This window comes from Ciona robusta, chromosome 3, assembly GCF_009617815.1.
Source record: "Ciona robusta chromosome 3, ASM961781v2".
NCBI classification, from domain to species: Eukaryota; Metazoa; Chordata; class Ascidiacea; order Phlebobranchia; family Cionidae; genus Ciona; species Ciona robusta.
The window spans coordinates 7,658,756-7,685,784 of NC_143237.1; the positions used below are offsets into that span (position 1 = coordinate 7,658,756).

General features: G+C 34.5%; 2 protein-coding genes across 6 annotated transcripts in view; both read left to right on the plus strand.

Annotated features, from left to right (window-relative positions):
• The first annotated feature begins 8 nt into the window (after positions 1-8).
• LOC149738783 (ubiquitin C-terminal hydrolase 7-like) lies at positions 9-12,322 on the plus strand. The gene is made up of 16 exons (XM_089874047.1): positions 9-29; positions 428-1,479; positions 1,763-2,241; positions 2,608-2,778; positions 3,229-3,363; positions 4,033-4,137; positions 4,479-4,629; positions 5,548-5,754; positions 6,792-6,866; positions 7,124-7,360; positions 8,624-8,758; positions 9,275-9,463; positions 9,837-9,995; positions 10,392-10,586; positions 10,856-10,933; positions 11,143-12,322. Exons 2-16 carry the CDS (start codon positions 580-582, stop codon positions 11,254-11,256), a joined length of 3,330 nt encoding a protein of 1,109 aa, XP_089730173.1. The 5' UTR covers positions 9-29; positions 428-579; the 3' UTR covers positions 11,257-12,322.
• Positions 12,323-13,194: 872 nt separating this feature from the next.
• Positions 13,195-27,029, plus strand: part of LOC149738784 (chromatin remodeling protein domino-like) — a 28,898-nt gene continuing 15,063 nt past the window's right edge. For 2 of the 5 annotated variants that reach the window (XM_089874041.1, XM_089874046.1), the window contains exons 1-33: positions 13,195-13,476; positions 13,887-14,299; positions 14,445-14,518; positions 14,590-14,676; positions 14,850-15,009; positions 15,182-15,295; positions 15,496-15,636; positions 15,842-16,025; positions 16,236-16,316; positions 16,381-16,565; positions 16,782-16,856; positions 17,221-17,352; positions 17,644-17,754; positions 18,218-18,374; positions 18,927-19,045; positions 19,236-19,349; positions 19,707-19,884; positions 20,341-20,465; positions 20,877-20,999; positions 21,543-21,713; positions 21,949-22,029; positions 22,085-22,221; positions 22,403-22,589; positions 23,058-23,194; positions 23,491-23,584; positions 23,932-24,000; positions 24,171-24,228; positions 24,576-24,686; positions 24,870-24,953; positions 25,254-25,289; positions 25,470-25,510; positions 26,162-26,304; positions 26,598-26,771. In XM_089874041.1, coding sequence (XP_089730167.1) covers positions 13,964-14,299; positions 14,445-14,518; positions 14,590-14,676; positions 14,850-15,009; positions 15,182-15,295; positions 15,496-15,636; positions 15,842-16,025; positions 16,236-16,316; positions 16,381-16,565; positions 16,782-16,856; positions 17,221-17,352; positions 17,644-17,754; positions 18,218-18,374; positions 18,927-19,045; positions 19,236-19,349; positions 19,707-19,884; positions 20,341-20,465; positions 20,877-20,999; positions 21,543-21,713; positions 21,949-22,029; positions 22,085-22,221; positions 22,403-22,589; positions 23,058-23,194; positions 23,491-23,584; positions 23,932-24,000; positions 24,171-24,228; positions 24,576-24,686; positions 24,870-24,953; positions 25,254-25,289; positions 25,470-25,510; positions 26,162-26,304; positions 26,598-26,771 — 4,019 coding nt within the window. In that variant the 5' untranslated portion in view covers positions 13,195-13,476; positions 13,887-13,963. The remainder of the gene's footprint in view (positions 13,477-13,886; positions 14,300-14,444; positions 14,519-14,589; positions 14,677-14,849; positions 15,010-15,181; positions 15,296-15,495; positions 15,637-15,841; positions 16,026-16,235; positions 16,317-16,380; positions 16,566-16,781; positions 16,857-17,220; positions 17,353-17,643; positions 17,755-18,217; positions 18,375-18,926; positions 19,046-19,235; positions 19,350-19,706; positions 19,885-20,340; positions 20,466-20,876; positions 21,000-21,542; positions 21,714-21,948; positions 22,030-22,084; positions 22,222-22,402; positions 22,590-23,057; positions 23,195-23,490; positions 23,585-23,931; positions 24,001-24,170; positions 24,229-24,575; positions 24,687-24,869; positions 24,954-25,253; positions 25,290-25,469; positions 25,511-26,161; positions 26,305-26,597; positions 26,772-27,029) is intronic. The other 3 variants (XM_089874042.1, XM_089874044.1, XM_089874045.1) reach the window with 3 other exon arrangements.

A 27,029-nucleotide genomic window follows, 5' to 3' on the forward strand; every position in this document is an offset into this window, starting at 1 on the left:
ATACTGAAAAAAGGGGCGAATAAAATAAGGTATGATAACAATTACTAATGTTTTTTTATTTGTTGAGTCTCCAAAGTCAATAGCTATAGGCCTATAGGTGCAGTCCGTCATCCTATATGGATTAATTGAATGTTCATATTAGTACATAATTGTCAGCTGAAAGCAAAATTGAACTGCCTATGTTTTTACACTCTGATTTGTTTGTTTGGAAATTCCGATCATATAGGCTACAGTAAAACATTTTCTACACAGAAGCTGTGAAACTGTTAACACTGCAACATAATTTAATCAAGTGTAATATACATCAGTTTATTTGCTGTAAGTTTATGATGTGTATTATGTAAGCCATATTGGCATTTGGTTTAAAATAACACACTAATTTCAATTTTGTGTGTGTGTATGTTTAACTTTTTTGTTTCATTAACAGATGAGTAATGTGCTGCAGTGGTCTGAATTGTATTTAAATTATTCACTTACTTGCAATTCGCAGCCATTGGGCACATAAACAGTAAGCCTAGGGTGTGTGTGTCAGACCTCAGCGCTTTGAGTGTGCCACAAATAGAAGAGACATATAAGCCTATGGAGGAAGGTAACACACCAATGCCTGACACAACAACTTTGCATAACACCCCACAGCATCAGGGTGGCAACCCAGATGCAATGGAGACAGAGGATAGTCCTGCAATCAATGATGCAAGTATGGTGAACGGAGACGCTTCGGAAAACGAAGATGCAAAGTCGGATGAAATAGCGGAGGAAGATGATGAGTTTGGTTTCTATCGTTCGCAGGCTACATTCAGTTTTACAGTAGATAACATAAACAAACTGGTTGAATCAACGACTAGTCCACCAACCTATGTTCGTGGTCTGCCTTGGCGTATTCTGGTGATGCCACGTACAATACATGATCGCTCTGCCGGCAAGAGTCTTGGATACTTTTTGCAGTGCAATGCAGAGAACGAATCAACGTTATGGTCTTGCCACGGCTCAGCTGCTCTGCGGATTTTGCCAGCTAAGGACGGAGTGGAAATGCTGGATAAAAAGATTGAACACATGTTTTACTGCAAGGAAAATGACTGGGGCTTCAGTACGTTTCTTCCCTGGGCCGATTTAGTAAACCCTGAAAAGGGTTACATTACGCCTGATAAAAAAGTAACATTTCAAGTTCATGTTTATGCCGATGCCCCTCATGGTCTGGCTTGGGACAGTCGCAAATTGACGGGATATATCGGGCTAAAAAATCAGGGAGCCACTTGTTACATGAACAGTTTACTCCAGACTTTGTTTTTCACCAACAAGTTACGCAAAGCTGTGTACATGATGCCAACCGAGAGCGATGACTCGATGAAGAGTGTCTCACTGGCGCTACAACGAGTTTTCTATGAACTACAGTCAAGTGACAAGCCTGTAGCGACCAAAAAATTAACGAAATCCTTTGGTTGGGAAACCTTCGATTCTTTCATGCAGCATGATGTCCAGGTTTGAAAATATTGATTTCTATTGATTTTTTTAACTGATTAGCAATCGGTAATTGATGTGCTTATATTGGCACCAAGCTAGTCTGCAGTCTGTTAAACAGCTCATTACAAAGGCAACAAGGTACAATTCATGTGTACTATGTGTTAATTATTGCAATATCTAATATGCACATTTAAAAAAACACCCGTAAGTCCAATATTATTTGTAAAGCAATGCATGACCCTACAATTACTTATTTATATATTATATATTTTTTTCCTTTTTGTTTTTTTTTGTTTCGTAGGAGTTGTGCAGAGTACTTCTTGACAATGTAGAGCTAAAGATGAAAGGAACATGCGTGGAAGGTACCATCCCAGATATTCTGGAGGGCAAGTTCAAGTCCTATGTGAAGTGCAAGCATGTGGACTACGTCTCGAGCCGTGAAGAATCTTTCTTTGACATCCAGCTTATTGTTAAAGGAAACAAAAACGTGATGGAGTCTTTCAGAAACTATGTAAAGCCTGATACATTGGATGGTGACAACAAATTCGATGCCGGAGACTTTGGGATGCAGGAGGCGGAAAAAGGGATCATCTTCAAGCACTTTCCGGCTGTTTTACATCTCCAGTTGCTGCGATTTCAGTATGATGCAGCAACCGATATGTATGTTAAAACAAACGACCGATATGAGTTCCCAGAAGTTCTTCATCTTGATGAGTTCCTTGAAAAACCTGACAGAAATGATTCCGCTGTTTATATTTTACATGCAATCCTTGTTCACAGGTAATTAGTTCTATGTAATGTGTGAGGGAAATGAGGAATGTTATGTAATTTGTCTGTAGTTTCTGTGATGTGTTAACAGTTTTGCTGTTTTAACAGAAAGCCAGTGATTTTGCTTCTGTACAATAACAAAAAACTTTCCAAATATATTTTTCAATATAATACCTTTTCATCCAAACTGTTAAACTCCCAAAAATACTAAAACACTAGTTCCTAATTTTTAATACTAAAATATAAGCTGATTACTAAAATATAAAAATACTACTTACTAATTTTAGGTACTAAATTACTAGTTACTAAAATGTAAAAATACCAGTTACTAATTTAAGCATGCATCTTAATTGGTTGTAAAATACTTTCTATTTTCAGTGGAGACAACCATGGTGGGCATTACGTTGCGTATTTAAACCCAAAAGGGGATGGAAAGTGGTGTAAGTTCGATGACGATGTAGTTTCTCGTTGCACTAAAAAAGAAGCTTTCCTTGGCAGTTATGGAGGGGTTGGTGAAGAATCCTACGTGGCAAGAAATTCAACAAACGCGTATGTTAATGTTACATGTTGTTTTCATGCATTTATCAATATTTTGTTGAGAGCAGCAAATTTGTGTTGTAATGAAATAACTCGCATGACATACAGGCTTTTTATCACATTTAAATTGTTGCGGGTGGTTTTTAAATTGTGTTTTTTTCATCGTTTGGCGGGGTACATACAAAACTTCTATTAATATACGTTGACAAGTTGCTTGATAATTCTGAAAATTGAGTTAAAAATAGATTTCTGCTGAAGTAGCATGCGTGAAACGCAAATAGATAATTCATGCGTTTAAACTGATGCTTTGACATGTCTACAACAGTAAACATTTCTCTTTATGTGTTAAAGCATTTTTTTACAATTCTCTTTTTAAATTATCAAAAAACACTACAATGGCAAAACATACCCAAAGAAAGTAGAAGCACTATTGTACATGATTATGATTTTAACCCTCCACAGGTACATGTTGGTTTATATTCGTAAAAGTAAACTGAATGACGTGTTGTGCCCGGTCACTGACGCTGACATTCCTGAACAACTCATGGAAAGATTGAACGAGGAACGCCAGCTTGAAGCATTCAGGAGAAAAGAGAAGTAAGTTCAATCTTTACCAACCAATATTTTTAGTTAATGTGTATAGTTTTGTAGAACCTAACAAATTTTATAAAACTATATTGTCCTTGAGCAAATCATCTAACTGTAATTGCTTCAATGGGTCCATGATTATCTGAAATCTTCAGTTCTGCTGTATTTGCGAATTTCTTTTTAAATTATCATACCCAGTCTGCTATAGTTTATTTTTTAAATACTGGTAGTCGTCAAACACCTCCAGGAAAGTGACAGGCTTCAAAATCTGGTAAGGTCTGTACAGTAGAACCCCGGGTGCTGGGGAATAGGCCGATCCTGGCCTAAATTCTAGGACCCATGGCGTGTTAGACCTCTTCCACATAGAATAGTTGTCAAACATAGGGCTAGGGCACTTCATTAATTTTTTTGCCGACTGGCAAATCTACTCAATAAAATACACTCTGGCTCTAGTTGTTTCTATAAATGCTTAACAACATGGTAAAAAAAGTATTTTATGCATAAAACGGAGCTGCTAAAACATATGATCCTCTGTTCCAAAGTTGGGGTGACATGTCACCTTAGGTACCCCTAATGTTACCTCTCTGAACATTCATACATTTACTTTAAACCTTTTTATGCAATAGTAGCCCATTACCTCATATGAAAACCCATTGTTTATTGATGTTTTGTCTACAGAGCTGAGATGCATCTCTATCTATCTGTCAATCTTGTCACTGAAGATATGTTCTGTGGTCACCAGGCTGAAGATCTTTTTGATTTTGAGCGTTCTCACTTCACAAGGTTGTTAACAAACTCTTGGTTTATTAAATTATTGCATTTTATATTTTCCTAGTATATTGCATGCATTATGTACTCAACCTACGTTACAACAAACAAAACAAAGTTAAATGATTTTTACTGTTTATGAAATATTTTTCAGGGGATTTTTATGTATAAACTGCGAAAAAAAGAATATTTTAACTTTTCTGAAACCTTCTATAAAAGTTATTCAAATGGTTATAACTTTTGATTTGTATTTTACAAATATTACTTTTAATTTTTTTGTAATTTTTTCAATGCAAAACTGTTTTTAAATTTCTGTGTTGCTCAAATAGGTTCTATCTTTTTGTTTCAACTTTCAGGCACATCAAGATATTGAGACAAGCTTCTTTTGATGACCTACTCAACCTTATATCACAAGGCATCGGGTATTCAAAGAATCAGTTCCGTTTGTGGTTGTTCAGTCAACGACCCAACAACTCATGGAGACCTACCTTGTTAGAGACGGGAGAGGTTGGTATTTTGTAATGCAGTAAAATGGACATTTAAAAAAAGTTGATGGGAGAGTGAACCCAGTTTTTCTAATAAAGTATTTCAACACAGTAGAATAAGGGCATTTATTAAATACATTAAAACATACAATTAAATACATAAAATGTAAATACAGTGTAATACAGTAAGGTACATAAGTTTTAAATGCAGTGTAATAGTAATACAGTAATGTGAACTCATTTTTAAATATACAATAATACAGTAGAGTAAATTTTTAAAATACAATAAAATTTTTTTAAAGATGAACGGTTTATATATTAGATGCGTGTATGTGCATTAAGTCATATGATATTTTCTAGCATTTACAATTTTATGTAGCATGTGTACTATGTAATGCAATGGATATCGTTTTATGAATTCTTAGAAAAACAGCTGCTTATTTGGTTAGCTGTAACATCAACAGTCAGCTGCATAATACAATTGTTAACCAACAATAACATATTTTATTAGTCATATTTAATACATTGTTCATTTTGTAATATGAATTGTCATCCTGTTTCTATAGTTAATCCCTTGGAATTTAAATAAAATTTTTACTGTGATTTTAACTTTTAAAAGGACAAGAATTATTAAATTAGGAAGTTGCCCAACCACTTTTCCAATACCTATATGGCTGGTGTAAAAAGGTGTTATTTACAAGACCACAGACGTCAAATTTTCGGTGACACATTAATATGCAGTTACACTGATAGTTGTTAAATATAACAAACCTTATTAATTAATGTGGTCAATGCAATACACTTGGCTCTAACTGTTTGTATAGGCAGGGTAAATGCAATTTTAAGTGTAAGGTACACCTCAACATATATTGTCATCCATGTTTTATAGTTTGGGTACCAAGTCACCCCATCCACCCCTAACATTGTGCTTATATACTAGACTGTGGGAAAACATTTGATCGAAGTCGCTGAAAATGAAAATCCGTGGCATTTGTGGTTGGAGACGATCCAACCCGACAGTACAGAAGACACATTACCAGCATTTGATAAACAAGGTGACATCTTGGTGTTCCTGAAGATGTACACACCAAGCACACGAACAATCTCTTACTGTGGACATGTGTCAGTGCCCATAGAAGGCACCTCGGTAAGCCTAATTTTTATGTTTCTTTGGTTTAACCCCCCTTTAATCCCATATTATAAACTAATGTAAAAAGTCCTTTAACTGGTTTGTATAATAAACAAAAAAATTAACTTTTACAAACTACTTTACCTGAAAAATACCTTATTTTTTGTTCTATGTTTATATTTTAATTCCTTGTTAAACCATACTGCTTTTTACAATTACTTGTAGTTCGCTCTATACTGTTGGAAATATTAACATAAAAAACAATATCAATTAAAAATGGTTCAACTGTCATTGGTAAACACCAACAACAGTAGGAATATATTATTAACATGATAGGAGATTCTAGGAAAATATTTTGCATACAAGATATTAGATATGGGGGTTGCATGTCTCTTGTTTTCCAACAAATACAACATGTTGTCTGCATATCACCTAAACTAGATAAATGATGTGTTGTATGTACTAGTGTTTACTGCCTTGTGGTGTTGGTAGTTTTGAGATTTAAGTACATCACATAATTTCTAAGTTTACAAACTTAAAAATAATTTTTTTTTAGCTTGGGTATTTTTTTATTTGGGGCCCAGATCTAACAAATAAACCATAATCCAATATGGTAGTGAAATGAACAATCTTTCAGCAATATTAGTTATTTGTACTTAAAATACTGTAGCTTAGTGTTATGTAGTGAAACGTCCAATTTAAATCAAGTTGCCAGTCCTAGTAATGTAATTCTGTTTGATTTGTTAACCATTTAATGAGGTGAAAACTAATCCACATTGATTTGTGACTTCCACCTTTACAGTTAAGTTACCACCCCTTATAAGGGGCTTAGAATATAAAAAAAACCTCATTAGGTTTAGTTCAATCTTGGTACTAAACCGTAGCTGTTTTTTATAAATTGGGTCTTGTTTGTTTTTTGCAAGGTAGTTCCATTCTCACTTTGTTCTCACTTAATTTTTAATCAACTCTAATTTACCCAACATAGAGATAGAACTACATGGAACTACATAAAAAAAAATCGGGTTAACTAATTTGTATTCTATTGTTTATTACAGGTGGTAGCAATGGAAAAAACTCTCCGCAAACGTGGTGGCTTGCCACCTAATACACCTCTGCTGCTATTTGAAGAGGTAAGTGCTTGTATTTTATTTTTGGAAATTTTTTTTAATGTTAAAAAAGTTTCTCAATTTTTACTGTTCAAAAATTGTTTTCAAAACAAAAGTTTTCTTGGCTATTTTAAAGATAGAATTGAAACTATATCTTAGGGTATGCCTGGCTACCCTGCAACCCCAAAACTGGCGCCTATGCAACCCCATAGACGTTCCTACCCTGTTGTTTTAAATATGCAACCCCATAGGCCTGCCTATCAATGTTGTTTTAAATACAGATCAGTGCATCGGAGCTCCGACCTATCCATGATCGCAACCTCCAGTTTGGTGAAGTGATGGATAAACTTATGGATGGAAACATCATCGTCTTCCAACCGGTCGAGCCTTCGTGTCCGGATGCCGCTAGATACTTCCTGGATGTTTTCTTCAGAGTTGATGTGATCCTCTGTGATAAGAATGATCCTCTTGATCCCGGCTTCACTGTGTCTCTTAATCGGAACTGGACATACGGACAAGTGAGTTATATTGTTTAGATTTGGTTGGTGCAATATAAAGCAGTAGGTGGATATAAATGTTGGTACTGGTGAAGAATCCTCTGGTGTATGGTATAGGTTAGGATGGCGAAAAGTGTTAGACGTTGGCAGTTTTGGGTTACAGCTTTTATGAGTTAGTAGTTCGATAAAATTATCGGATAAGGTAGGTGAAGAATTCTTCACTAGCACCAAAATGTTTTGCTGTTGTTTTTATTAAGCATAACTTCAAAAAAAGTAAATACCTCTAATTGTAAAAATATCTTTATTTTATTGATTTTGTACCCCATCAAACAATGCCCATGTAAAACCAATAGCCGTGTTGGCTTTTCCATTTTTTCAAGCACCTGTGAATTTACAAATTTTGTTTATTGTGTCTTGATCTATGATGTTTCTATGGTGTGACAGACAAAACACTGATATAATAAAACTTTTTACCCAAAAAAAGTTTTATTTATAGCACTTTACAAATAAATTGACTTTTGTATTTTTTTTCAAAATAGTATTGCTAGTTATTTATGGATCCTGCCTGTATTAATAAATATTGTTTGATTGAAGTGTGTAGTGTGCCTTCATTCGAAGGTTCAAGCATTGCATTGCTTATGTTACATTGTTATGTGTTTGTGTATTATGATGTCATTTAGTGATCTAACCTCTTCCTGTATAGCACATGTTACATCATAATACCAAATGTTGAATTTTTAATAACGCATTTACTGAAACTAAATGTTTTTAAGCTGTTTGTAAATCCACTTAACTAAGTATATCAGTACAGAACATGCATTATATATGTTTTCCCCTAGGTTTTGCAAATAATAAATTAAATTATATGGCTTTGAAAGGTGCCAAGTAAGTTTATATTGTGTTTCTTAGCACCAATAAAGAGAATATTACTGCTAAATTAAAGGCAGTCAATTTTATACATCTATTGTGAAAGACCTGTACATTAAAATGTGTCAAGAGCATACTTTCTACAATAAAAGAAATGACGCATTAAACCAAATGTGTTAATAACACAAAGCCCTGTATAATAAAAGAAATAAGTCCAACACATTTTCTACCTTTCGATCTCGGAAATGTAGTTTTACAACCATTCTCTTTAAAGCAATCACCCCCAAGGTTAAAGGTTAATGAAAATGTGTCAGATTTTATAATGGTTTACAATTTGGCTGCAACGACTTAACTAAGCACCTCATTAATGTAGCATCTATCATGTTCATACACTTATGTACCTCTTTTTGCTATTAGTTTGCAGAGAAGGTTGCTGAAAGGTTGGACACAGATCCAATGATGCTTCAGTTCTTCAGAGTCCAGAATGTCCGGGATCAGCCAGGCAATGTTATAAGGTCAAGTTTCGATGGCCAGCTTAAGGATTTGCTTCAGGTAAAACAACGTTTCAGTTAATTGTAGTATTAGTGGACTTGTGATAAATATTGGGTGGTATATTATTTGTGCGTTTGTACACTGTTTACAACCGGTTTTTGCATCTAAAAGAGATCTGGCAATTTTTCTTTTTTATTTGGAATGTTAATTTTTTAATGTGATTTTAAAATTCATAAGATTGCTTAAAGTAGTCCAACAGCAACATCATATATATATACAGGTTATAAATGTTTTAGTGGAAAATTACTTTAGTTCTATTGATGACCTATTAATTTTATTTTCGTCACAAGCCACCATAAAGTTAGCTTTATCATGCTTGTTACAACTAGATAACCTGCTGTGAGACCACTGTTGTTGTATAGTAACTGTCATAATTAATATTATATTGAAATCCAGTTAATATGCATTGAATTGCTTTTCTTATATTTGTTTAAAAACTCGCTATTGATAATGGTACCACCATTTGTCATACAAATTGTTTACCATGGTGTCATGTAACTAAAACTTGTTGTACAGATCTATGGGACCAGGAAGCCATCCAAGAGACTTTACTACCAACAGTTAACAATGAAAGTTAACGAGTTTGAAAACAAACGTCAATTCCGGTGTATGTTTGTATGGCCCAACCTAAAGGAGGAGGAAATTGTGTTATATCCGAATAAGACAAGCTGTGTTGCTGGTCTGCTAGAAGAATGTAGGAAAAAGGTAAATTTTTAATAAAATTTAGGTAACAAAATTTTAAAAGGTAAAATTGTAATAAAATTTAGGTACAATTTTAAAAAAGGTAAAATTTTTTTGGGGTTTGTATGAGTTTTTATTGGGTTTAGAACTTGGATTTCTTGATGGCCTTGATCTGTTAGGTGTTAGAAAAGGGAAAAATGCATTGATGGAAAAGTTCACAAATTATACATCCCTGTGTTCTTACGTCAATGGTAGCAACATCGAGCCTGAAAATCCTAACCTCTTGGGTGGAGGCAGGCATATTAACTGGTGTGCCCAGACTTGTAAAATCCTTTATCCCTGTAAAAAAAGCAGGTGTTTTGTTTTTTGAAAATAACTGTAAACCTATTATTTTCAGTTTGCGATTGATAGCAGCAAGGAGCTTCGTGTGTTAGAAGTTGTAGGTAATAAGATATGTGGAATTCTGCGACCGGAAAAAGCCCTTGAGGATTTGACACCGTACGGTCAAGTAGCCAGGTTGTACAGGATAGAGATTGTGCCTGATGATCAAAAGGAGGTAACTGTCTAAATGATATTACTATGAATGTATTCCAGTATGAAAAAGTAATGAAAACTAGAACTATATGGTATTTTTATTCTTAATCTGTTAAGTGTCCTGCCTAGGCGTATTTGAGCTTTGTTTTATAGCTGATTTACAGATCACGGTTATATTAGGTGCCTAAAACATGGCTTTTCTGGTCAGATTTAACACAAACAAGACAGCCCATGCACAATATGTTTTAAATAAACCGCTGAAACTCTGCTAATATATAACTTGATTGTTATCTTAGATTTATTATGGTTTTATTCTTGGAATCTAGCTTTTGTAAGTTTATATTTCTTAAAAACTTCAACAGTCTCCAGCCCCTTGAGCGAATAAATGTTTGACATATTAAATAACTTCTAATCCTAGATAAGTGATGAGGAGGTTCTGATCTGTGCAAGCCATTTCCACAAGGAAATCTACAACACCTTTGGTGTTCCTCTCCTCATAAAAGTAAGGACAGGAGAACGGTTTTCTGAGATTCGGGAACGCATTCAGAAAGCAATGGAAATCCCTGACAATGTGTTTGAAAAATACAAAATAGCTGTGGTAGTTGCAGGACAGGTAAGTGACAAAGACTTTTTATATGACCTTTTCAAATTAAAGTGGGAAAGTTTGGGAAAGTTTAGTTTTAAGTCTAATTTAAGTTTAAAAAAATTCACCACTAAAAAGTAATATTTTTGCTGTATTTTTTGAAGTAAGTAAATATTGATTGGCTTTTGCTAATTTGGTTTCAGAATTCAGAATAGGTTCTAATATCTGACCATTAGTTACTGTTTTTTATTTTTGTTATTACTTATTTTGTTTATTAACTTATTACTGCTTTTTCCCAGGTAAAGTACATGTCCGAAGATATGAACATGATGATTAACTTGAAGGATGTTATGCCCACAATGACGCTTGCTACTCAGGTATAAATTTGGTACAATTATTTTTACAAAGTGTGGTCCAACATCTGGCATACAAAATCAATATTTGTTCTGTAAATTGAAACCCTATTGGCATTAGCTAATAATAGACACACAACAACCACAATTTACTATATAATAATACAATGTAAAACTTCTGTCATTGTACTACATAGTTTAGGTATTTACTAATCTTGTATTACGTATTGCAGAGTTCAAAGTTATGTGCAAAGGCTTGGATAGGACTGGACCATTTAAATAAAAACTCCAAGCGTCACCAAAGCAGGTTCGGTTACACAGAAAAGGCAATTAAGATCCATAACTGAAGAAGGCCACTGTTTTAAACCGGGTCAAGCCAGCAAGATGAGCAGTCAACCATTTTCTGTGGACATAATTTTGTGGGCGTAAAGATATTATCTAGTTAGAAAATTTCTGGAACAATTTCGGATTGGTGGACAGTGTGTTTGTTTTTTGTTCATGACGGTGATTTCTATATTTTCGCACCACTATTGTCCATCCCTGTGATATGTAACAGGCTCACTGCTATGCAGTTTAAATCCACATAGTTGAGTGTTTGGAATCTATAGTGATGTATTATACCCACAATGTCCCACAGAAGTTCCAAATATCAAATAAGCGGTAACAACAATCTATAGAACAGCTCCCACTGTCTGCTGCTGGTATAATATTTCCCACAAACACTCCATTTCATTTACCACGATTGCTGGCACCAATGTATGAGAGTGTTTAGAATTGCGTATTTCTGCTGTGTAAAGTGCTGGTGGACTCTACAGTAAACCCTATATCTTAATTCCTTGGTTTTTCCGTGTATGTAACCCTGTTCATAGCCGATTTACTTTTAAATTACAACGTACCAGACTTTTAGACACTTTACTCCTTTTCCTACATTGCCCTACACTTTGTTTTGTTTCGCTACTATGGCTATTTTTGTCTCTACTTAACATAGGCTTTTGCATTCAGAGCCTGAAAATTTCAAACTGGTCTGTCGTTTTAAACCAGCTGAGGAGGTATTGCTTAAGCGTGACTTCATGTTCGTTGTAAAATTGTAACCAACTGTTTGTAATTGCGTTTTTTGGACTTTGAAATTCATCAGATCGAGGCATTTACCACCAAGCTTCACTGTAAACTGATAGCTGCTTAGTTGATAATCCAGGTTAAACATATGAACCAATGAAAGTACGACATGCAACGATTTTTATTTGCTTTATTTAAATTAGTCATTTTGCGCTGTCACCGCGCTTGCATGTGAAATATGTTGTCTGAATATTTTGACTATGTTAATATCTGTTTGCACCGAAAAGAATGTTGTGCATAATCACCCAATTTTAGCGCGAAGTGGAAGTTGCTATTAAATTTGTTAATGTGAGTTTACTCTTTGGATTCGTGTAAATAGAAAAAAAATTAGTTTTCTGTTTTGTTTAAGCATAATTGCAGCGTAAAAAACAGAGGCGAACGATTAATCCTGGCGGCAGCGTGGAAAACGGATTAGTGACGTGTTAATAAAACATCAAACATGTGGGAATCTGTGATATAAACTCCGATACCTAGAAATTGTGTCACTTTTGCAGGGTTGCATGATTGACAGAGAATGTACGAGTCATTGCACGTGGTCAGAGCCATAGAAATACCGAGTAGTCCAACCCATTGTTACGTAAAAGACAAATTGAACGCCATCTTGTTTCCAAAATAACACAGTAGGTATAGGGAAAATGCATGTTTTTCGGTAAATTAGAGAAAAACTTGAGTCTAAAAACAAATTTAAAGGTTGAAAAGTGTAAAAAACAAGTGTTATTTGTTTTCTGTATCAAAAAAAGTCAAAAAATGGAATTAGAAGCGGTGGATTTGTGACATTTTAGTCATTTAATGGGGGTAAATTTATATGTTTTTTCAAAAAAATGTTTGGTAATGTAAATAGAAGCTGTTTTACGCCTTTCCACAAAAGGAAATCGCAAATAAAACTCAACAAGTTCGTTTAAATTCATTGCGAAAGTCACCGCTTTTGCTCTATTTTGAACACACAAAGACGGCAGTTGGACTACTCGGTGTTTTTACGACTCTGCACGTGGTCGCCGTAAGTTATTATCATAGAAATCTTATAAAGAGGTCTCCCTTTCACATCACACTTATAAAAGAGCATATTTTACGAATTTTAAATTTACGGTAGTTAACTTGATAGCATTAGGTTAAAAATATCCAACTGTTACAACATTATCTGCACGCCTATATTACTTTTGTGCTCAGAAGGTCAAACGGATTTGTGGACAAAGAAAATACAAGACCGCGTGTTCACGAAAAAGGTTGTCGTGCGCATGCGCAGTAGAATTTTCGATTCGCGATTCTCAGAGTCGGGTTTGGCGCTCTTTTCGTTGCGATCGTGGTGAATGGTTGAGTCGAATTTTGTCATGATTTTTCCATTTTTGTAAATAAAATATGGTTTCGTAAGGTCAACCAAAGCCTTGCCATTTGTTTGGAACATCGTCTATTGTTTGATGGTTTGCTAAAAAAGAGATATTTTATGGATACAGGTACGTGGTTCTTATTTTTCACACTTGACCGGTTTCGTAGTTGCTGTTTAAATTATTACAGTGAAAAGAATTTTGTTTTTAGATTAAAATTTATACATTAGGTCCAAACGCTAAGTGGTTACCTTGCAAATTTACTAATGTATTGTGTAATTTCTGCTTTAGCATCATTTTTTCGCAGCTATCACCGTATATCACAGTGAATGGATAAATGTTTATCGACTAAGTGTATGTTAAAGCAATATACGATTGTACTGTTGCATTAAATTAGTTGGGTTTATGTACACATGTATAGTAACAAGTTAGGTAAAGTTTTAGCGTGGGAATAGTCCAATGCAATATCAGTGCCTGCCTCTGTAATTTGGATTTTTAATTGGGGCAAAATTCTACAAGATTTATTATTTTAATTTTAGGACCAAATTTACCAATCACTGCCTCATTGGTAAAGTTCTTCAATTCCTGTCCCCTGATGCACGAATAATATGCGATAATGGTTTTGAACAACCACAATGACGGTACACCTGCTACTGATGCCTCGAATTCGCCAGTTGCCGAAAAGCGACTTGGTGCAATTGCAATCCAGGAGGAAAAAATGAAACTCTGCAGTGAGAATTACACCGAACTCGTCACAGAGTTATTTTTTCTACAGCATGGGGGCAACTATACAGAGTTCGCTCAATTTAAAAAGCGGCCGTCACAAAAATTGATCGACCATTTACGGCAAACCCCAGTGTTTCCCAATGGGGATGGTCGACACAAATCCAGTGATGCACGGAAAGCATCTACTGACAATGATAAATTAAACACCAACAAACCAGAAACAAAGGTTGGAACCTTAATTTTTTTGTAAATATTAAAAATTTTAACCTTTAATGTGGAAATTTTTTCATTTTATAAAATTAGCCATAAACTACTTTTTTTTCAGTTAAAATTAGACTTCTATTTTTTGTAAGAAGTGCATATTTTTTCAGCAGCCAACCGTTTTATCCGTTGAAACCACACCAGCCTCAAGTTTGAGTGGAAACCGTCCCGCTTACTCTCCCAGGTTTGTAACTATTTCATTGTAACTAACTAATTTATTTAACAGAAGTATGTTCTTTTATAACTTGTCTATAGCAGGGCTCCAGCAAACCAAGGATCTGTGCAAAGTTCACCCAAATTAAATGACCCCACGCTTCCTGCTTCACCATCACTTACACAAAGGTATAACAAAAAATCTGTACATAGAAAATGTTAAACCACAGGTTATACCCATAAAAATGACTTTCCTGGCAGCATCCAGAGATATTTGCTGTTTAATTAAATCTGAACATATTCAAAGTTGAAACCTTATTGTTTTTTAACATTTCTTTTCTCAACCATTTCATTCCTTACAGGTTAAAACGACAGTCCCGAAACACATTATCCGATGTATATGAAGACACTATCGGGTCGCAAGAGGAAATTCTGGAGCGAGCAAAGCAGGAGGCTGTCGTACAGCGTCGGGTGGCTGAACTCCGTAAACAAGGTTTATGGTCCCAACGGCGACTGCCCAAGGTTTATATTACTGAATTTATAATCTGTAATACTATATTTGACGAATGTGAATAATGGTAGATATCTCAATATGTTGGTTTTAAAGACAACAAAATTGGGTAATTTATTGCTAAGAAAGATTGCAGTTTGGTTTGCTTTGTAAAAAATATTTGTTTTTTTTTTATAAATGCAGGTCCAGGAACCTCCAAGGAACAAAACACACTGGGACTACTTGCTGGAAGAGATGAGGTGGTTGGCTGCTGATTTTGCACAGGAGAGGAAATGGAAAAGAGCAGCAGCTAGAAAGGTAAGAGAATCTTAAACAAATAAAAATCAATCATTTATTAAACTATGATTATTAACTATGGAAGTATCTTGTAAAAAAATGTTCTTGTTGTGTGAATGGTCAATAAAACTTGGCCTGTCATTAATTGCAAACTAATTAAAATGTCTTGGTATCAATTTATCCTAAAAGTGACATCTCACCTAACACATGCTTCATAAAAGGTTGTTCGTATGGTCACTGCTTATCATAAAGATGTAAGAGAAAAGGAGAAGAGAGTTGAACGCGAGGGCCAGCAGAAATTAAGGAGAATTGCTGCAAACATGGCAAGACAAATAAGGAATTTCTGGTCTAACATTGAAAAGGTAAAAAATATACAGCATAATTAAATAAACCCATGACTTTTTCTTGAACTGTGGGTTTAAATTTCCGTGGACAACATTTTATTATGTTAGTGCTTTCAAACAGTTCATAAATCAATAGACTTGGTGCTGCTTCTGTGCATTTTTAAAATATATTATGGACAGCAATATCACGAAGTACAATTCTGACTCAATTCATCACTTCCAGGTTGTTGAATACAAACAACGAAGTCTGCTGGACGAGAAACGACAGAAAGCCCTCGACCTTCATCTGAACTTTATTGTTGATCAAACAGCTAAATACTCGGACTGGCTTTCACAAGGATTGAACCAACCATCAGTTGAAGCTAGCCCTTCTGTTTCGAAATCCGGCTCCCAGGCTGGAAGTGATGGTAAAGAGAAGTTAAATTAATCTTGCATGCATAATTTAGTGGCATTGTTTTTTTTGAAGTGCTAAAATGTCATCAATGCTAAACCTGGGACTACTTTTTGTTTTAATTGCAACTGGTCAGTGGGTCTTGTGATTTTTTTTAAACCAACAGTAAATTGATGTTAAGAAAAAGCTGTATGTATTCAATATTGATTATGTTTAATTCTTTTAGACGACTTCCTTCCACAAGGAGCATCAAGTGATGATGAAGAGACCATCGCTGTGGAAGAGAAAGATGTCAAAGAAGAGCATGGTAAGTTGTTCTACATCTTCTTCATTTTGATCCTCGAGAGTCTAAATCTTCTTTTTGACTTCAGTGTTGGATGAAATTGCCTTGCTACAGAAAGAAAGCGAGATCCCATTCGAGGACCTACTATCCCAACTTCCTCCTGATATTGTGCAGAATGTTGGAGCCCCTCTTATAGATGCTAGTAAGGATGAGGACCTGCCAGAGACCAAGAAAGAAGGGGAGCAAATAATTGAAGAAACTCTAAAAGAAGAGGTGATAAAAACTGAAATTCAGCTAATGTGTAAAAAAAAACTAAAACAAAAAAATGTACGAGTGTGATTACTTGTAATTATATTTCCTTATCACTTTACCAACAAAGCTATGCAGTGCTCTTTTGGTCCTTCAAGAGGAATACATAAATATTCAGTGAAATAAGTTAACAGCTCTGTGCAGTAACTGCGAAATTATTTAACTGAAAACATTTTATAGAGCCCCAAACCACCAGAAGCTACTGAAGAAAGCAAACCTTCACCTGAAAAAGAAGATCTTACCCCTCAAAATGAGGTAAGTAATGATGTATTCCTGCATACAAAGAGACAAAGGATGATTTACAGACGGGACGTAATTCTGATCGCAATGAAATCAATGTCTGTCTGATGTCTCTAATTCTATTTAAATTTTTCGAAAACGTTTTATATTACAACAATATTTGGGATCAGGATAGTGTAGCTTGTTTTTGATAAGGTCACATTTCAACTCTAATGAAGAAATTTTGCAAATACAAATTTACGTATTCTAGTATTTTAAAAAAAAATATAGCTGTCTATTTTTGACAAAGTATTACAACTTAATTGTAACAACATCTAAAAGAGTTGCTTAATTAGGATTGCATTGAAACTATCTTATTAGTTCCATCACTTATGTTAAGGAGGCTTTATCATCTGATGATGAATCAAACAAACCAACTCCAATCTCATTACGAAGATCAGCGAGAAAGAGGCAGGGAGATCAGGACACAGAGGATGAAGATGCTAAAAGAAGAAAAACTGAAGACAACCAGGTTTGAAATTGCTTTTTCAACATTATTCTTTGTGTGCAATTCAATATAGATATAGTATGTTTTGTCAAGTGACCATAAAATGGGCTCAAGACTTTATGTAAAGCTCTGTTTATTTAACATAATTTGTAAAAATATTATCTTGTATAATTTAGATTTAAAAAAAACAAAACATTTTGTTACAATGAGTACAAGCGGTTTTTATTATGTTTGTTTTTACTATGTTTGTTATTAACTAGTTCTTTTAGTTTTCCACGATATAATGTGATCAGTAAACTTGTTTGTTTAATGTAGGACGTTGAGTTTGATGGAGAAGATGAATCTTCCTCGGATGATGAGAGGACATTGAAGGAACAAGAACAAACTGAGGATGTTGATCATGATAAAGAGATTGCTGATCTTCAGGTGAGCATCTTCGCTCTTCCATAAACCTCCCATCTCTTTGCCTGCCAGGATTCATTATTTCTTGCATGGTCATTAATGGGAGAATATTAAGGATTCAACATACACTCCTTATATGCTGATATGTGCTATGAGGAGATACAATGAATCTACATAAGTAGTATTATATATGCTGATATGTGCTATGAGGAGATACAATGAATCTACATAAGTAGTATTGAATGTAGGGTCTGTTATCAAGTCTCTTGTGCAATAACTCAAAAAGCTTACAGCGCACAGAGTTTTTGCTGTAGATTTTGAGTGTATCTTAAGGTTAAGTTTTATAATTAAGTTTGAAATCTTGAAACATTTGAAATACCTTTCAATGCCAAAATTAGGCTAAGTTTTATAACAAACTACAAAACATTCGAAACTGCATTTTTGTGCTAAAAAGCTTTCTAGACAATTTATTGAATTTTTATTATAGGCAGAGAATGAGCTTCCTATTGAAGAGTTGCTGAAGATGTACCAAGGATATGGGGAAGGTGGTGAAGAAGATGCAGAAGATGAACCAGTGGAGGAAAAGGAGACAGTGGAACCGGAACCGGAACCGGAACCAGATGCAAAAGAAGGATCCGATTTAGGTATTGCAATTCAAGCCATATTTTATTTCTTAATTGTTCGGCTTTTAAGAATGAAATTTGTTTAGAAATGCTTTGTATGCACAGTATACTGCTTTACCTAGTAGCAAGTAGCGGCAGAAAGCATACAAATCTATAAAGATTATCAACGCAAGTGGTTATTTTTTGGGATTACTTTGACTCAATCACCCATGTTATAAGTTATTGCACTCAATGCCATTTGTTTATATTATCAAACCATTCATACATGATGGTGAGATGCAACTTATGGCAAGATTAAACATCTTTTTACCATCCTTGCATAGCTTACCATGCATTACAAGGTTCCATGCATAGAAACATTACAAACTGCCATAAACTAAACACTTCGGCAACATGACCCGTGTTTTACATTTAATGTAAAGGATCTTAATCCTGTGACACAATACTGATGTAAAATTCCCTAGATTTTTGACATTAAACTAGTGCCCTGAAATGTAGCGCATAACATTAGAACAAAGAATATATGAACCAAATTTGGAAATAGCATTTTTAAGTTTATTTGAATTATTTCAGGCGAAAGCAGTGATGAAGAAGCTGGTGAGAATGATAATGATGAGGAGGAAGAGACGCATGAGGAGATTGGGATGGATTATCTTCTTAAAGCGGATCTTGGTAACAAAGAGAAAGAGAAGGTAAGTGGTTTTGTCCTATTTTAACCAACTTCCTCATTGTTTTGTATTACTGTTTACATTTGTTAATTGGAGAAAAAAAAATTCAGCCTGCCTAAATGCAGGTAGTTGAATCAAGTTTAGCATAAATTATGTTAGAATGGTAAAGTGTATTGTATTATGTTTAAATAACATGCATGCATTAACCATACAGGATGGTGAAGCAGACGCATCTAAAGTTGAATCAAGTCCCAACAAAGAAATCACTGATGTTGCTGCTGAAGCCATGAGTTTGCAACCCACTGGCCACACCTTGGCCACAACACAGGTTGGTATTTTACTTTCAATATCCCCCCCCCTACCCTGTCAACACTTACACTGGTTGCCATTATCATGTCATCCAGTGTTGATCAACGCAGGAAAATTAAACTTTGTGATTTCCGTATCTGACCGCATAGTGCGTAACAGACCTCGTAGCACAAATACATTGATTTTTCTATTAAATCTTGTAAATTTTATCAAAACATAAGAATCCAACACTTACTTTAGCTTTTTGTCGTTAGATAATAATGAATGTAAGACTGTCAGATTTTATCTTTTTAGGATTTTTTGTTTTTAATAGGTGTTGGTTTTACTGTAGGGACCTTAGTAGGCGCTTACCTATTCTAAGCAACTTATATCACAGGTGGTAACTCCAGTTCCAAGTTTACTCAAACATACCCTCCGTGAGTACCAGCATATTGGGTTAGATTGGTTGGTTACCATGTATGTGAAACGTCTCAATGGAATCCTTGCTGATGAGATGGGGTTGGGTAAAACCATTCAAACAATTGCTTTGCTGGCTCATCTGGCTTGTGATAAAGGTAAGTGATGTGGTTTGAAGTTTATTATTGAGATGTCTTCAGTTGGTGTGCATGTTAGTTGCATACTGACCAGTGCTATCATCTCAAACAGTGTAACTGTTCATCTTTACTACCATTGTGTTATATGTAATGCAGTGGAATAAATGGTGCAGGACACAGAACTGATAAATACATATTTACAAAATGGTTGACACCAAAATTATTATTAAAATAATTCTACAACTCTAAACTAAAGGGTCTTAAAAAGAAAAACTTTAACTTTTTAGATTTTTAAAAATATAGCTGTCTTTAACAAAACTTCAAATACTGTATTTCCCCTTTTTAAAATAACAATCCGCCCGATACCGTTCGTATATTAGCATATCAGCACTATTGTGTGAAACAGTGTGGATTTTTAACAAATGTTTGACAATAATCCATTTAAAAGCATTTTTTCTTATCCCAAATATGTTCCAGGTGTTTGGGGTCCTCACTTAATAGTTGTTCCAACCAGTGTGATGCTTAACTGGGAGATGGAATTCAAAAAGTGGTGTCCCGGTTTTAAGATCCTAACATATTACGGCTCACAGAAAGAAAGAAAGGTGAGTGATATATTGAACAAACAATCTAAGCAAGCTCTTACATAAAAGCAAGATAATTTAAACTGTATGGAAACTGCATCCCATAAACTAAGTTTAATGGCTGGAAAGGGAATTTAAAAATCTCTGTGGCATAGTTATTATAATTTTTAATGGACAAGTATGAAGCATCACATGGTATCTAAGATCTGCGCTACCATCGCAGTTTGTTCGTGTGAGTGGTGCAAGATAAATATCAGCTCCTGGCATCGTTAGGCACCAGGTGTCGCTGTTGAGCGCTTGCTGGTTGCCTTAGTGGACGCTGAGACAATTGTTTAAAAACAAGAATATATTTAGCTACAATACTTCGTTATACAGTCATGTAGTTATTATAATATATAAAGCAATATATTAAATCTCTTTGTTACATCACAGTTGAAACGAACAGGATGGACGAAAAGTAACGCCTTCCATGTTTGCATCACTTCATATAAACTTGTTCTTCAAGATCATACAAGTTTTAGACGGAAGAAGTGGAGGTACTTGATCTTAGATGAGGTGAGGGGTGGAATATTATAAATACTAATATTAGGGGTGGGCAGACTAATTTATCACTCGGAAGTTTTGGGTAAATACCAGACTGTGGGGTATAATCTGTAATACTTGTGTATATAGTAGTTTGGTCTTAAAATTTATCCTGTAAAAATAGGATTTATATTAGTTAAAACTTAAAAGGGTTTCTGTTGAACTTTAGCTAAATAGGTGATTTAATGGTAAACATGCCCTTTTTGTCAATGTTTGTGGTAATAAATGGTTCCTTTAGTTTGCCCACCCATGTGTTTATATATTTGATCTATGGTTTATGATGAGACATTTGCTACACGAATACAAACTTGTGTGTTAGCATCAACTAGGTCGCTGAAACCTGACAGAACAACCTGAAGCAGTTGGTGCAAAGTGCAACTTTGATAGTGTGTAACTCTCCACGCTATCAGATGTGCTCTTACACGCTCGCTGCTTACTTTCAACTTATGAAGAAAAATACTTCGGAAAAAAAATATGTATACAAGAACTTGTTAAAGTGAGATTATTTTGAACTAGGCTCAGAATATCAAGAACTTCAAGTCACAGAGATGGCAAACACTTCTTAACTTCAACTCTCAACGCCGTCTCTTACTTACTGGTACCCCACTTCAAAATAACTTGATGGAGTTGTGGTCCCTTATGCATTTTTTGATGCCGCATGTGTTTCAGTCACATAGGGAGTTCAAGGTAATTCTTTGTTAGAAATTTAAGAATAGTTTCTTTATTATGTCTTGGACTATTTTAAAAATCTGTAAATTTATACAAAAAATCTAAATATTTTATGGTTTAGTTTATAAGAATAATCCCTTTATTATGTGTTATTTTGAAAATCTGTTTAAATTCTAAAAAAATATGAATATTTTATAGTTTAGAATTTATAGTAGTATAATGCACAGTTTTACCATAATTTCCTTTTAAACAGGAATGGTTTTCAAACCCAATGACCGGTATGATTGAAGGTTCCCAAGAATTCAATGAAAAAATTGTTCGACGTCTTCATAAGGTACGTTATTCACTTAACACATAAAAATCAAATCTTACAAATAGTTTTATCACAGGTCCTGCGTCCATTCCTGCTTCGAAGAATCAAAAAAGATGTTGAAAAGCAAATGCCAAATAAATACGAGCATGTTGTTAGATGCCATCTGTCTAAGCGACAAAGGTTTCTTTATGACGACTTTATGTCCCGAGCATCGTAAGTTTACAATACTCCAACTATGTTTTGATATTTGTATCCGATCCTCTATCTTATATATGTCGTTTTCTAAATATTCAACTATCTATATGTTGTTAGCTTTATAAGTACAATCTTCTGTCTTAGAACCAGGAATCCATATGTTGTTATCCATATATTTAAATCCAATCTTTTATCTTAGAACCAGGGAAACATTAGCTGGTGGTCACTTCATGAGTGTGATCAACGTACTTATGCAGTTAAGGAAGGTTTGCAATCATCCAAACTTATTTGAATCGCGACCAACTGTTTCTTCCTTCGTTACCACTCCTATGACCGTGTGCTGCCCCACCATCGTAGCCAAAGCAATGGAAAAATCTGTTTTTGAGGTAAGTTTCGCGCTATGTTTGACCTAACATTCTGCTGCTGAAATTCACCAACATATTTTGTGTCATTTAATATTCCGTTTTAATTTAAAGTTTCAAACCGTATATATATATATATTAGATAGATTGTATCAGTCCTCATTCAAAGACATGAGATTCCTTACCAATGGAATCCTGTGTAACTTAATAGAGGAACATTGAATGCTTGTTCTCCACACAGAGTGCATTATTTAGTGGCACTGCTGAACTAATTAAACAACCAACATTTCAACAATCTAAAACTTATTTATCTTTAAAGGATTAATATGCCCTCAGATTTTAACAGAAGCTGCTATTAACCCTTTATTATCTGTCTTTAAATTATTATTAAATTAGATTTATCCTAGTTATCCATACATGGTACATAATTGTCGCTGTTATGGCCTTCCATTATAGCATAGCATATTCTATAGTCCCTATAATATTCCACAGACAGCTGATCTTGAATATTTGAACCTCTACCTTCCAAACCTATGTAAAGTTGCTTCATATAATGTTGAGGAAAGATATGCGCTCAAAACTCCAAAGAAGTTAATAGAAGAATTGGATTCAACTGAGGAAAAGAAAATGTAAGATTAGCTTCCTTGTACTTAAACTATACCAATATTAACATTTGACGTTATGCATTACAACATTTTTAAATTTAAACCAAAACGAAAAGTGGCAAATATTTTCCAAGTTTAAAAAATTCTAAACTTTAGTTTATACAAATTGAAATAAAATAATAAAAATGAATTAAAAGTGGCATGTACAAAAATATTTGTAAGTTTCCAAGATTCTAACCTTTATACAAATTTGAATTAAAATAAATCTTGTTGTAACATGCAGTACTCCAGTAATACTGACCCTGTTCCATGTTTTACAGCGAGCCCTTATCCCACCCTGCTAATTTAAATGATCGGATACGCTCAATGGTGTTCGAACGCCTCTTTACAAGTCCCCACCCTTTACAACAGCAGGTAACAACAACAACAACAACAACAATACTATATACCTTACCTTAATTAATACACCGGTTGAATTAAGAGGAGTCCAGATGTCAAAACTTCTGTTCTCTGTCGGAACAGCCGAATAGAACAATACGTCCTTCTGCTGATCACTTATCAACAGCTACTCTACTGTTATAAGCCAGCATTGAATGGCACAATTACATAAAAACAACTTTTGTTAAAATTTCATTTTTAGAAGAACGGTGTTATAGATTTTTAATAGAGCTATTTTATGCTATCCTAAAGGCTCAAAAATTGTGGTCATTTTAATTGACCAGAAGACATTGTTTTGTAACAAAAACCTTTTCACTCTACAGAAAAATGCGAGTTTGCTTGCCACGCGACCAGCAAGCAGGTCTGGCTCACCGACATTGCTTCAACAAAAGGTAAGATCACCTCCCATATATACCTCCTATAAATACATCTATGATGATTGATCAAACTAACTTTCATATGATTTCATGATTAATTATGATCGCTCCACTCTGAGATATCTCAGAGAAATTCCCATGATCATATCACAATTATCTACCACTAAAACTTATCTAAATTTCAGCTGACCAGTGCTACCAATGTGACCACGACAAAGTCCGTGGTCAAATCTGATACCACAGGTAGGAAATATACATGCTTAAACTGTATGTGTATTCCATTTGTAATATGAAGCAACACATGGTATCTACGATCTGCGCTACCATCGCAGTTTGTTCGTGTGAGTGGTGCAAGATAAATATCAGCTCCTGGCATCGTTAGGCACCAGGTGTCGCTGTTGGGCGCTTGCTGTTTGCCTTAGTGGACGCTAAGACAATTGTTTTAAAATAAAAAAAAAACTTATTTTATCCACAATACTTCATTATACAGCTATGCCATATAAAGTTGACTGTAAAATTAATTTGTTTTTTTTAAAAGATCCAATGTACTTTGGATTGAATCTTGGTTCTAAGCTTTCTATATTTAATAGACATCACCACAAGTAAAAGCAGTACCTCACAATCCATAACACTACAATACCAAACTGCACAAGGAACGCGATGGGCCACAATACCTAATGGGCAGATACGTCATTTACCAGGTATATTTCTCTCTTGTAGCACTATTATAATCATAAAAAAAATGATGAAAAAATTCAAAAGGCATAGTTCATCTGATAATATCTGATGATACATTTGAATTAAACATTCTGATGCAAATTTTACATTATCATGAACTCAATTAGGTGAAAACAATTTTAATCACTTCCTTACTTCTAATCCAGGTGGTGTGGTGCAAATAGTAACCACAGGTGTACCATCACGCAGTGCAACTCCAGTACCAACACAAGCTGCATTACCCGCAACTGGTAAGTTGTAAAACTTAATTAATGTACATTGTATATCCTAAAGTTAATAACAAGCACTCTTCTAACTGGGTTTAGGTCAAGATGGGATTTTTTCACAATTATATACTGATCATTTTTATTTAAATGATGAAAAGATTCAAAAGGCATAGTTCATCTGAAATAACTGATGATACATTTGAATAAAGTTTTCTGATACCAAACACTCATTTAACATTGCTATGCAGCCTTCGAACTCACTTAACTTAATCTAACTGTTCTGTATTGTTGTATTTGGCACTAAAGTAAAACACTTTCATCCAGATCGAGCAAGCGACACTACAGCAACTGTGGAGCGTGGTAAGTGTTATGTTAAACATAATCTTAACTTTATCTGATGTTGGAATGATTAAACTAATCTGCCTCAGTCAATCTGACAGTTCATGTTGAGAAACCCAGATTAATGACAAACAACAAACATAGGAATGTAACATTAATTGACCAATACAAATCCTATGTTACCTTCTATCTTACTTCCAGATGCCTCAGGTTCAAAGAGGTTGCCAGCAGAATCTTACTCGGTGAGTTATTTATACTGAAAAAAAAATTTTGTCGGTATTTTATGAGTTTAATGGTAATTTTCAAGACTGATATGTATGTATGTGTATATGCCAAACTGTAGTAGTTAATTTTTCTTACCTAATTTGCAACCCTGATTTTTTTATTGAATAATAAAATAATGTTAAGCTTTACTTTGCAGTAATATTTTTTGGTCAAGCATTATTAAAGTGTTGGCCTTCATAATAATTTAATAAAATGTATAATCTCTCCTACCCTGTCAACACTTACACTGGTTGCCATTATCATGTCATCCAGTGTTGATCAACGCAGGAAAATTAAACTTTGTGATTTCCGTATCTGACCGCATAGTGCGTAACAGACCTCGTAGCACAAATACATTTCTACTTAACAGACATACAGCAGGGTGACGGAAGCTAGAACACCTAGCATGCTGTTTTTTTTCAATTTGTTTGTAAACAAAATACTTTCAAAGAATTATAAAACTGTATGACTCCCACAGGCTGTTGCTAATTGTTTAAAACACAATCTGGATATTTGGATATAATGTGCCCAGCGTGTCCCGTCTTCCCCACCCTACTGTATGTACATGTTAAACTTCCTTATAGGTAAATATTCATTGTATAAGTTGCTAATCAAAATCCATTGTGCAGAAAATGTTGGCACGTATAAAAGCTTCAAAGCGAACGGAAACTCTTTCAAGGATAGCACGCATGAATGAACAGCGTTGCTATGCCAACCCATCTTATCTTCCAGCGAACACAATTGATCTGCTTTCATCTATCACAAAGCCAAGGTAATAATGTGGAGCGTAAAGATACAATATGTAAAAATTAAAGCAGTAAAGCCAGTCTTTAAAAATCCATACTGGCAAAATGTTATTTGCTATAAAAATATGTAGGTTTTGCTAAAAGGTTCTTTAACATGACTATGATACCAGTTTTCTTATCCAAGTAACATAATCCTGGTTACCCACTTTGTGTTTCATTTTACCCTTACAAAAAATCATCTCAAATGTTCAATTATTTCACAATGTATGAATACCATGTACTTCACACAACGTTAAATCATATATCCTTGTGTTTACAGACATGCTACAAATGCAAACATGGCATATTACTTCTGGAGGGAATATTACCCCACTCCTGATATATCCACACCAACTCATACCAAGCGTAAATCATTTATTGAAAGTGATTTGTTGCAACAGTTGGTCAAACTACCATCCAGCAGGTTACTTGAGATGCAAGATGTATTGAACAGGTAAATATTTTACTTCAAGACGTGTACTGCTTAATACTTCCAACTAATTGATGAAAAGATTCAAAAGGCATAGTTCATCTGAAATATCTGATGATACATTTGAATAAAGTTTTTTGATACCAAACACTCGCACACAATAAGTATGCATGTAGTCTCCCCTCTCTGTACCTACACAAACTTCAAAATTAAATTCAAGCTTTTATCCACATTTATCACCCCACCTAACATACATATTTTGCCCATATACACTGACATACA